The 12,482-nt window shown below is 36.7% G+C and overlaps 1 protein-coding gene across 1 annotated transcript in view; it reads right to left on the bottom strand.

The window, feature by feature from the left end:
- PKD2L2 (polycystin 2 like 2, transient receptor potential cation channel) overlaps positions 1-12,482 on the bottom strand; it is a 41,178-nt gene that overhangs the window by 2,360 nt on the left and 26,336 nt on the right. The window contains exons 9-12 of the mRNA XM_052644295.1: positions 7,120-7,240; positions 6,003-6,104; positions 4,601-4,665; positions 3,920-3,974 (exon numbers count right to left, since the gene is read on the bottom strand). Of these exons, the coding sequence (XP_052500255.1) occupies positions 3,920-3,974; positions 4,601-4,665; positions 6,003-6,104; positions 7,120-7,240 (343 nt within the window). The remainder of the gene's footprint in view (positions 1-3,919; positions 3,975-4,600; positions 4,666-6,002; positions 6,105-7,119; positions 7,241-12,482) is intronic.

The following is a 12,482-nucleotide window of genomic DNA, read 5'->3' as shown; positions in this document are numbered from 1 at the left end:
GTTTTTCCTTATATTGGTTTGAAATGTTTAAAAATTAATCCCTGGGCATTTTCTATTTTGTTGCTATTCTAGATTCTCCTATTATAATATTTAATGAACTGATTGATGTTTGCATATATGACATGATGACTGTATTTATGTAAATTATTTTTTCCTACTACTTAATGTTTTTGTCATAATTTTTCAGTTCATTGTATACCTGAAAAAGAGAATCATATCTCAAATAGAGGTAGTTTTTACTTTTTCCTTTTCAACTCTTGTATTCCTTGTGTAATTGTCCTGCTTAATTCTTTTGACTGATCCTTTTAATACATCTTTGTCTTGTCCTTGACATGTCCAGTGTTTCCCTGTTAGGTAAGGTGCTAGCTTTGGGGTGAGGTAAATTTGTTTTTATCATGTCAAGTAAGAGTCCGTTGATTCCTGTTTTCTTTTCCCCCTCAAAATTGAATCTTATACCCAGCATCTATGGAAAATAATAATGTAATTTTCCTGTTTTGATTTATAAATAGAATGAATTATGTTAATTAGTTGATTATATAGTTTAAAATCATCTTTACATTCTTAGAATAAACCCTATCTGAATCATGTTGTGTTCTGTTGGATTCTGTTTGCTAATACTTTAGGATTTTTGCTTTATGATACATGTAATATTTTCTTTTTCTGTTTTGTTTTTTGAAGAATACACCCTTTACCAGTTCTTAGAATCACTATATAGTTGCTTTATAAAAATAATTTAGAAGTTTTCAGTTTTCTCTTCGCTCTGGAACAATTCAAATAGCTTGAAATTATTTATTCCTTAAAAATTTGGTAAAATTCCCTTGTGAAACCATCTGGGCCTGAACTTTTTTGATGACGTTATTTCTTCTATAGAATGGATTTAAAAGTCTCTTTTGGGCTCAGTTTTGATAAATATTATTTTCAGTTTATTGAGGTTTTCTCTATGGCCCCAAAGTATCTATTTTCATGAGTGGATTTTTGAAAAACCAGGTATATCTTTTGAGAGTACGCAAGTTAATAAATTACAATCGCTTTATTCATTACAGACATATTTTTAAACCCTTTCATTTTTTTTTTCTTGATCTATTCTCTGCTTTTAGTGCATTCTTAAGTGTTTTCCATTTTCTTAAGTCTAGTAGTCTTTATGGAAGTTGATGCCATATTATTTGGTGCATAGATAATCATGACTATTAAAGTTGATCTTAGCCTTATAAAGTGCCCTTTGTCTCATTTAGAACTTTTGGTTTAGAATTCTACCTTGACTTATATTAAGTTATATCTGCTGATAATTTTGCTTGCCTTTTTACCTTGGCTCATGCTTTTATACTTAACTTTTCTAAGTCACTTTGTTTTAGGTATATATTTTAGGCTGTAACATAGAATCAGGTGTTGCTCTGTGATTCAATCTGAAAACATTTTCTTTTAAAGTAAATTAAGCTTATTTGTCTTTACTGATATATCAGATATATCTGGTCACAGTTACATTGTTTTAAGGTATATTTAAAGTCTTACCATGTGATATATCTTCAGGTTTGGTACTGCTTCCTTTTAGGAATGTATGTATTTTTGTTTTTGTGGTCATGCATCTTTTCATACATCCTAGGTCATCCCTTTCTTGTTTTGGTTCCCTCCATAAGAACCAAAGAAGTTCAACAAAAATTGAGTTGTAATTTCTTCCTCTTCATTTCTTTCCTCTCTACTTCCCAGGCATATTTAATCATATTACCATATTTTGTTGTATCTAAGAGATGGAGTCTATCGTAAAACCTGTTACACGATTCTATGTGCTATTTAGAAAAAATATTGCTACCAGCTAAAATATGGCACATTATCAATTATAAGGTACATCTTAATTTCAGAGGTATTAAAATATGGAAAAATGTTTCATTATCAATTATAAGGTACATCTTAATTTCAGAGATATTAAAATATGGAAAAATATTTTAAAATTAATAAAACAATATCGTATTTACTACTGTACTCTTAAATATGTAAAGCTTCTTCTTTTTGGTTATTAACTCTAAATGATAATTCTTCAGTGTTTTAGCTATTACATATGAAATAAGTAGTCAGCTTTTTCTATGTTGTATCTTCTCCCTTCCTTTTCTAAAATATCTCAAACATCTCTTCTTGGGCTGAAGATGATCCTCGCATAGAATCCTCAGGAATACAATGGTATTCCCCAAGTTTTTACATTTCAAAACTGTTTGAGCCTTTCTACTTGAAGCATAGCTTTGCTGGATATAAAAAACCTTGGCTTACATTTTCTTTCCTACCATATATTGTAGGTGTTTTGTTGATTTATGGTGCTGAATGATGTGCTAATCTAATTTTCTTAGATTTCTAAATAAATCTAAGTTTTACTTGGACAAGTCTTATGTTCAATTTAAGTAATTTCTCTGTGTACCTGGCCTTATTGTCTCTGAATACTTCAGTGTGTATTTTCTTCATATAAGGACATTCTCCTTTATACGCACAGTATAATCATCAGAATCAGAAAATTAATAGTGATGGATTATTACCATCTAAATCACCAGTTCCCCATTCAATTTCACCAGTTGTTCCAATGATGCCCTTTAGAGTAAAAGGATCCAGTCCATGATTATGCACTGTATTTACCTATTTTTTAGTCTCAGTCTGCTGTAGATCCTCAGCTTTGCCTTGACTTTCATGACCTTGACACTTCTGAAGAATATAGGCCAGTGTTTTGTAGAAATGTCCCTCAGTTTCTTTTGTGTAGTGTTTTGTCATGTTATGCATCTTAAAATTTTGCAGAAGAGATTGTGTTTTCTCTCAGTGTTCTATCAGGTGGCATGTGATTTTAGTTTAGTTCTGGTACTGTTAATGGTACTGATTCCAGACTTCTCTACCCTAATGTTATTCCTTTTCTTTTGATAGTAAGTATTTTGTGGAGAGGTGTGGAAATGGACTGTTTTTCCTCAGACTTTTATTCATGTAAATATTTAGATCAGTGTGGACTCATGGAATCCTCTTTTATTCATTACAGTGCTTAAGTAGTCCCAGACTTGGCCAGTGGGAGCCCCATTCACGTTGACTTTTTGTGTCCTTTTATGAAATCTCCATCATTCTGTGTGGAGGATATAGTATAAAGCACCTGTACTTTCCAGTCTTGGAATTAACTGTATTTCCAAGGAGCATTGGTTCCTTTTAGGGGAGCATGGTATTTGGAAACCCAAGGTCTCGACACTTGTGTCATTGCTACTAGGATGTCACTCTAGCTTTCTCAGTGTACAGAACTAGAAGATACTTTCACACACAGACAGACACTCCTGCGCTTCTAATCCAACACAACATTCATTTTAACCTTCAACCTTTTAGTTTATGCAATTCCATTATCTGCTAATGAGAACCCTCATTCGAGCAGTATACATACCTGTTTGTTTATTCTAATCTCTCAGTCTTGCTGTTCTGTTTCTCAGTATATTAGAGAGTGGGAAGCATCCAGAAGTAGAGCAGTGTTCTATTTTTTCACTTGGATGGTAGTGGTATGTGAAGATTGGCTTAATAATTATTTAGTAAACATACATATGTTTAGTCATTTGTTGAATATGTATGTTACAACTTTGAAATACAGGAAAAATCATTGAAGTGATTCATCACATTAATGATTCCAAGAGAATGATTACATAATCATCTCAATAGAATATACTCACTAAACTCTGTGTGCTAATCCCATAGTGAAGGGGACAGCTATAGGATGAGGGTATCTGGCAAAGAGCACTGAAAAGGGAGAAGGAATATCTGGAATCCAATCAGTTTGTCCTAAATAAAAAAGGATCTAGACCCTGGGGAAAATCTGGAGGTAGCAACTCCTGCTCTGAAGAAAGCAAATCATTCAGTTCTTCATAAGAACTTTTTCTAATAAAGCTATCACTTCTTTATGAGAAAATTAAAATCTTACTTTTTCATCAAAACCTTCTCTTCTGGCTTTTTCAGCCAAATCTTTGTTTTCCGTACTGAGAATATGAAATAAAAAACAGAGGCATATGATAGTAAAAAGGAAAATGACAGTATAAAATACTACCAGATCTATTAAGGTCATGAATTGCATTTCTGTTCTTTCTGAAAACACTAATTATTTAGACAGTGTTGTCATTAATAAGTTCTCTAGAGGATCATATCTCTAGCTGTGAAAACATGTTTATATTATGTCCCACTTCCAGAGATCTGTATTTGGGAAGCATTTTGACACCAAAATGATGCAATAAATGTAAGTATATTAAATATTTTGTGTAAAAATTTCTTTACTTCAGTAGCTAAAAACATGTATTAATGTGCATGTACTAAAATAATTTCTTACCTTTTTAAGAGGAACATTACTTTCCTATTAAAGCTGTTAAATCCTGTTACTATCTGTTAAAGCTTTCTCTGAGTGGCATGGCATGCCTTATATTAATTTTAAATTAGTTTAGAGTTTCATGACACTCAGAACTTATGAGGTGCCACTGGGTGTCTTGACAACTTATTTAGAATCAGCACATCGAATGGTGGTGGTTGTATAATCAAAACCTTACTCTCACTGTAAGTTTCTAATATAGAGCTTTAAAATGGTAAGTTAAAAATTGAAGAAAAGTCATCTTACCGTTCCTTGTCTTCATCTGTTCCAGGTTTTTTTAGTTTGAGTTTTTCGAGAGCATTGTTGTAACTCTGGGCATAATTTAAAATAGTTTAAAAGTTCATAAGAAATATATTCTGTAGTTTTAATTTTTGACTAAGGTAAAGGAAGGAGGGAATGCTTGCCTTTAGGGGCTTGCTGCCCTAAGAAATGTAGAGGCAAATACTATGGTTATCCTTCTTTCACCTTGTCACTACTTAGAGTTTCTGCCGCTGGTGAAAAAGTTGGCATCACACTTGAATTTTGGGGCAAATCTTTAAAAACACTATTGTTTATTGCATTGATGATATTAATACTTCAATGCACATAACCAACATCATAATCAAGAGATAAAAGATGATAACCCCACAGTGAAGCTCACTGAAATGAAGTGAAGTGAAGTGAAAGTTGCTCAGTCATGTTTCACTCTTTGCCATCCCATGGACTATAGTCCATGGAATTCTCTAGGCCAGAATGCTGGAGTGGGTAGCCTTTCCCTTCTCCAGGGGATCTTCCCAACCCAGGGATCGAACCCAGGTCTCCTGCATTGCAGGGGGATTCTTTACCAGCTGAGCCTCATGGGAATCTCATTGGGGAACATATTAATAGATTACTTTCACAGATAAGTTCTTGGACAGAGTTCTTAAGTGCCCCTTAACCCCACAGCTAATAGGACTTTTTCTATGTGAAATGCTATGGTTAGAGTTGAGGATGTGCAGAGATAAACAGAATGGTATGCACATGACTCTGCTACAATTCATAATACATGTTGAGAGGACAAGGAAGATTCCTCTCTGACAGGGCGAATAGAGTGTCAGTGAGAGAGTAGAGGGAATATTCCTGTAGAGTCAGGGAATGACATGAGCAGAGGCCCAGAGGACACAATGAGAGCAAGCATGTGCTCAGAATATTAGCTGGCGCATGCAGTGCTGTAAATGGAAGCACAGAAAGTAAAAATTGTATACTTAAATGATAATGAATAAAGATCCATTGACACTTGGAGACTAGAGAAGGCCCTTGAATGTTTGAATAAAGAATTTGGACTTAATCTTGACAAGCCCAGGGCAACTTTGAAGAATTTTGAGCAGAGAAGTGATATGATCCAAACTGGGCTGGCAAGGAAAGAGGCTAGAGCAGATAAGATATTACCATACAGAAAATAGCACTTTGCATTGAGTGCTCAATAGCTTTTTGATATACTGAGCTCTGAAATACTTTTTGGTCACATTTTTAAAACCAGAGAACATTTCTCCTGGTAGTGAAACAGTACAAATATGAATAACACTAGACCAAAGCAAAAACCTAGAACCCCTCCCTGCACTACCACTTGGGGTATAAACCAAACTAGATTGGCCTCAGAATGCTGAGTAGGAGAATTTGACATACGTACCTTTTTAATCATTTTACCAAGTTGAAAATCTGGCCTTCTGCCTATTGAATAGTCTGCTTTCACTTCAGAATAGGTATCATTAATTATTGCCAAGAACATGTTCTGAGGAGAAGTAGTCAAAAGAAGTATTTAGTTTAAAAGTTAATGGCTTTGACAAGTGCTAGGATTTGTAAAATTAGATTTAAATTTTAAAAGTAACACATGCTCAGTAAGAGAGAGATGGCTATGCAGACTATATATTAAAAAAATGTAGTGGAATGGGAAATATTTAGTGTGTGGATATGGGCAAGTATTTTTATGATAAATGGGAAAAGCAGAATGTAAAATAGTGCATATAAACGGGTTAATATAGAAATTTATTAATGTTAGATATCAGAAGAAAACTTAGAATAATATGTGTTTATAGGGTTTTTTTTTTCCTTTAAAATTCTGTAGAGTTGTTTAAATGCACAATTTTACTAGGGCTCTTAAAACTACCAGTGTCCAGATTAACACAAACAGAATTGTGGAGAGAGTGTTCTTAATCTCAAGCCCACCTCTCCACATTTCACTGTGGCCCAGATCTGTTGCTTTGAGGACTCCTGGCCACCATCAGGGTATAACTGCTGTGCATGACCAACAAAAAGTTTTCATGGAGGACAGTAGCAGTGCTTTGAGTAGAAAAGCAAGTTCCTTGATTAGGAAGGCCAAATACGTTTGTCCCGAGCACAGGTGAGAGACTCATAAATTTGGGGACTCATAAAAATGACAGAGGTGTGAGCTTTCAGCCATAAGGGCCAAAAGCTGTTGTGATGGGCAGAATATAAATGACCTGATTCATACTTACTGGTGTGAAATATCCCAGGCTGGAGAGACCTGGGGCATTCAAGTTATATGTGTAAAAGATTTAGCAACTCTTGGCACACAGTAAACACTCAGATGGTAACTATTATGGTCACATCCTCCATTGGACAACTTAAAATCACTTAGACTTGCTGGATTACTAGAAATCTACACCGTTCTTAATAAATGTAAGTGTTCTGACAGCTAAGCAGTGGTACTGTAATTTCTTCTAAATTAGTAATTATATTTTCTATTTTTCTATAAGCAAAAAAGGAGTATATTCGATCTTTCTTACCAGCAGGACAAAGAACACGAAAAAGATGAAAGTGATGAAGTAAATGGGTCCCAAGATACGATTGGCTTGCTGAATGCCAGCAAAATTAAAATCTCCAAGAATGATACGAAATTGCGTGAATCTTTTATGGGGATAAAGAAAAGCATTAGAAAATATTATATCTCTTCATACATACATGACAACTAACGGTTACTAATGTGTCTAGGAAAAATACCTAACTGCATATGGTATGTGCTTTCTGGCTTTAGTTTTGTTAGCATACAACCAGATGTAGAAAATTCCCCTGAAGGCAAGACTTACTAGCTGAACAGATAGTGTAGGAAATGATGGGCTTCAATTTATTTAACCAATGTGAACCCAGTGTTCACCTCCAAGATTTGAACCTTGAGATTCCTGCTTACCAGCTTGTCTTGACAGTTATCTCCTTAGCTATTTCTGTGCCCTTATAAAACTTAGGATACTTTGACCTTTCCAAAAAGTGACTTTCATCTTGGAAATAGACCCAAGAATGCTACAACTTCTTTTATCAATGATATGCTTAATTTCTGCTTCTCCTCTACTGAAGTATAAGGATGCCAACAATTTATCACTTGTCAAGTTTCAAGCAAGTGCTGATGATAATGATCATCAAACATGAACCTGAGATTTGTTTTATTTTCTCCAATAAATATAAAAACTTGGCTTTGATGTGACATAGCATTGAAAATATTATAAAACTTCATTAATTTTATAGATGGAAAAATTAAGAAATAAAGGCTTCAAATGAACATAGTGGTAGGAGAGGTAGAATTAGGATCTCATAATCTGGTGTCTTATTTTCTCATTGATTTGCAGTGGTATTGTCAGACATACCAGAGAAAATTAGAAAAATGTAATGTATATATGAATATATTCATATATATATTTTAAGGGGAAACCTGGAAAGGAGTTTTTACTAGTATGTAGACACTTGACTATCGTTTTTTCAGTAGTCATGTACAGATGCGAGAGTTGGACCATAAAGAAGGCCAAAGGATTGATGCTTTCCAATTGTGGTGCTGGAGAAGACTCTAGACAGTCCCTTGGACTGCAAGAAGATCAAGCCAGTCAATCCTAAAGGAAATCAACCCTGAATATTCATTGGAAGGACTGAAGTTGAAGCTCCAATACTTTGGCCACCTAATGCGAAGAACCAGCTCATTACAAAAGACCCTGATGCTGGGAAAGATTGAAGGCAGGAGGAGAAGGGACGACAGAGGATGAGATATTTGGATTGCATCACTGACTCAGTGAACGTGAGTTTGAGTAGACTCCAAGAGACAGTGAAAGACAGGGAAGCTTGGAGTGCTATAGTCCATGGGGTTCCAAAGAGTTGGACAAAACTTAGTGACTGAACAACAGACACTTTGCATGGTTTTTTTAGTCAAAGGACTGACTGAAAAAGAATGTTTCTTGTTTTTTGAGCCAGTCACATGAAGGGAACCATAGCACCGTGTACAATAAAGGAAGAAAATGTATTCAAAGAAATCAGCTATTTGGAGTGCTAGGACTCAAGAGTTTTCTGGAATTTCATCCTTGGTACCTGATACCTGACTAAATCATATGTAAAGTATCTAGTTTCTAATACTGGATTGAAATGCTTTTTACATACGACAGAGAAATGCTGAATTAGGAGACCAAAGTTTCTCAGCAAATCAAACTTATTTCTCTCTGGCACAGGAGAATATGAGATTTTGTTTAAGTGTTTTTAATATGATTTTTTTTTTTTATGCTTAGGTTGTATTTAAGAAACGATAAGTATCTGATACTTTTTCAAATACGTCACTTTTTACACTATCCTGTTCTCTAAAGATATTTTCTGACTTGTGTTTTATTTCTCTAAATATATTACTATTACTATATTTGAAGTCTTTGAGTCTGTTTCTGTTGTCCGTTGTATCTGTTAGTTCTTACGATTTTTTCCTCCTTTTACACGAGGTTATCTGTGACCATGAGCAGAAAATTATACTTGAAGGACTTGGGATGAAGATACTGTTCTCCAGAGAGATTTGCATATGTGTCTGCAGGTGTATATGGACATTCTAGCTTGGGGCTATCTTAAACCAAGTTCAAGATAATGAGGTTCCCTGGATACCTAGGTGATTAAACCCCGACTTCAAGTCACTGAGGGATTTATTTTTAACTTAAGGCTGTAGCACTTCAGATCCCTGCTTTATGTGTGGCGAGGTTATCAGACACTGCTCTTCTCCCCCTACCCCACTTTCCAACACACACACAAAGGCTCTGGGTTTCTCTTCTGTTTCCTCCTTGAGAAGAAACTAGGAACACAATTTCTTAACTGTTTCCTCTGGATCAGCAAAAATGCCTTCACAATGGAGATTTTGGGGAAGATGGAGTAAGGAGCACTAGGAATCTGTCTTACCACTTTAACAGTCACTGGCACAATGTGATGTAACATTTGAAATGAACTCTAAAGTCTGCTGAAGGCTTGCAACATCTAGGAAAGGACTGGGCAATTTGGGTGAATTTAAACTTTTAGTTTGACAGCAGCTACCCATCTCCTGGGCTTCCCACATGACTCAGTGGTAGAGAATCCATCTCCCAATGCAGGAGACTCTGGTTTGATTCCTGAGTTGGGAAGATAACCCTGGGGGAGGAATTGGCAACCCACTCCATATTCTTGTCAGAAAAATTCCATGGACAGAGGAGCCTGATGTATAGCCATGGACTGTAGTCCATGGGGTTGTAAAGAGTTGGACGTGACTGAGTGAGTGAGTGAGCATGTGTGTGCGTGCACATGCACTTCCAATCCCTCAGCCCATGGCAGGTGGCCCTGCATGTATTCCTGGAGCAGCTTGTGCATGGCCTGTGGGAGCCAGGGTGGGCAAGAAGGATTGGGTTGTCCAAACATCAGGGGTCTGTGTTCTGATTGCTGCTGCTGCTGACGAGGCAGGTATCTCACTACATTGGTTTCAAGTCCGTCTCTCTCTGGCCGAAGCAATGTCCTTGGGATTGGGAGGCCCAATGCCCTTTCCTTCTTCATTTTTTTCTTTTTTCCCTTTGGGAAACAGACATTAAAGACTAGGACACTGAAAAAACAAAAAAAAAACCCCTGCATATGTGGAGGAAATTAGAAAATCACCATGCATGCCCAAGGAATGGCACAGGTTCAGAAAAGACCTGAGAAGACCTTTAAATTTACACCTCAGGCTGATCCTCAGCATGGAGACAGTCAATAATAAAAAAAACAGCAGAAAACATAGCAGGCCTGGGGAAGGAAAATTAGCTGATTTCCAAAATTATCACACTGTTACACTTAAATGTCTCAGTTCAGTTCAGTTCAGTCTTTCAGTCATGTCCGGCTCTTTGTGACCCCATGAATCACAGCACGCCAGGCCTCCCTGTCCATCACCAACTCTCAAGAGTTCACTCAAACTCATGTCCATCGAGTCGGTGATGCCATCCAGCCATCTCATCCTCTGTCGTCCCCTTCTTCTGCCCCCAATCCCTCCCAGCATCAGGGTCTTTTCCAATGAGTCAACTCTTTGCATGAGGTGGCCAAAGTATTGGAGTTTCAGCTTCAGTATCAGTCCTTCCAATGAACACCCATGACCAATCTCCTTCAGAATGGACTGGTTGGATCTCCTTGCAGTCCAAGGGACTCTCAAGAGTCTTCTCCAGTGCCACAGTTCAAAAGCATCAATTCTTTGGCACTCAGCTTTCTTCATAGTCCAACTCTTACATCCATACATGACCACTGGAAAAACCATAGCCTTGACTAGACGGACCTTTGTTGGCAAAGTAGTATCTGCTTTTGAATATGCTATCTAGGTTGGTCATAATTTTCCTTCCAAGGAGTAAGCATCTTTTACTTTCATGGCTGCAGTCACCATCTGGAGTGATTTTGGAGCCCCCCAAAATAAAGTCTGACACTGTTTTCACTGTTTCCCTATTTGCCATGAAGTGATGGGGCCATAATCTTAGTTTTCTGAATCTTGAGCTTTAAGTCAACTTTTTCTCTCTCCTCTTTCACTTTCCTCAAGAGGCTCTTTAGTTCCTCTTCATTTTCTCCCATAAGGATGGTGTCATCTGCATATCTGAGAGTATTGGTATTTCTCCCGGCAATCCTGATTCCAGCTTGTGCTTCCAGCCCAGCGTTTCTTATGATGTACTCTGTGTATAAGATAAATAAGCAGAGTGACAATATACAGCCTTGACATACTCCTTTTCCTATTTGGAACCAGCCTGTTGTTCCATGTCCAGTTCTAACTGTTGCTTCCTGACCTGTATATAGGTTTCTCAAGAGGCAGGTCAGGTGGTCTGGTATTCCCATCTCTCAGAATTTTCCACAGTTTATTGTGATCCACACAGTCACAGGCTTTGGCATAGTCAATAAAGCAGAAATAGATGTTTTTCTGGAACTCTCTTGCTTTTTTAATGATCCGGCGGATGTTGGCAATTTGATCTCTTGTTCGTCTGCCTTTTCTAAAGCCAGCTTGATCATCAGGAAGTTCACGGTTCACGTACTGCTGAAGCCTGGCTTGGAGAATTTTGAGCATTACTTTACTAGCATGTGAGATGAGTGCAAGTGTGCGGTAGTTTGAGCATTCTTTGGCATTGCCTTTCTTTGGAATTGGAATGAAAACTGACCTTTTCCAGTCCTGTGGCCACTGCTGAATTTTCCAAATTTGCTGGCATATTGAGTGCAGCACTTTCACAGCATCATCTTTCAGGATTTGAAATATGGAAAATCCAACTGGAAATCCATCACCTCCACTAGCTTTGTTCGTAGTGATGCTTTGTAAGGCCCACTTGACTTCACATTCCAGGATGTCTGGCTCTAGGTGAGTGAGCTCACCATTGTGATTATCTAGTTTTCAACAAAAAATGACAAGGCATACAAAGAAATGGGAATATGACCTATTCAAAGGGAAAAAGCGAATCAACAGAAACTACCCCTGAGTAAGACCACATGGTAGATCTCCTAGACCTAACCATTTTAAAGATTCTCAAAGAACTAAAAGAAGTTGGAGAAAATCAAGAAAAGTAAGTATGAACAAAATGGAAATCTCAGGAAAAAGAAAACCTCAAACCAAAAAGAAATTCTAGAGGTGCAAAGTACAGTAACTGAAATGAAAATTCATTAGACGGATTCAAAGGTAGATTTGCAGGCAGAAAAAAAAAATTAGTGAATTTGAAGATAGGGCCATTGAAATTACTGAGTCTGAGGAACAGAAAGAGAAGAGTTTACAGAAAAAGTGAACAGAGCCTGAAGCGACTTATGAGACATCATCAAGTGGACCAACATATGCATAGGCATATGAAAAGATGCTCAGTATTGCTAATCAGTAGAGAAATGCAAATCCAAAACAATGAGATACCAT

Source organism: Budorcas taxicolor, chromosome 7, assembly GCF_023091745.1.
Source record: "Budorcas taxicolor isolate Tak-1 chromosome 7, Takin1.1, whole genome shotgun sequence".
NCBI lineage: Eukaryota > Metazoa > Chordata > Mammalia > Artiodactyla > Bovidae > Budorcas > Budorcas taxicolor.
The sequence above is the reverse complement of the archived record's forward strand: the minus strand, read 5'-3'. Positions and strand labels throughout refer to the sequence as shown.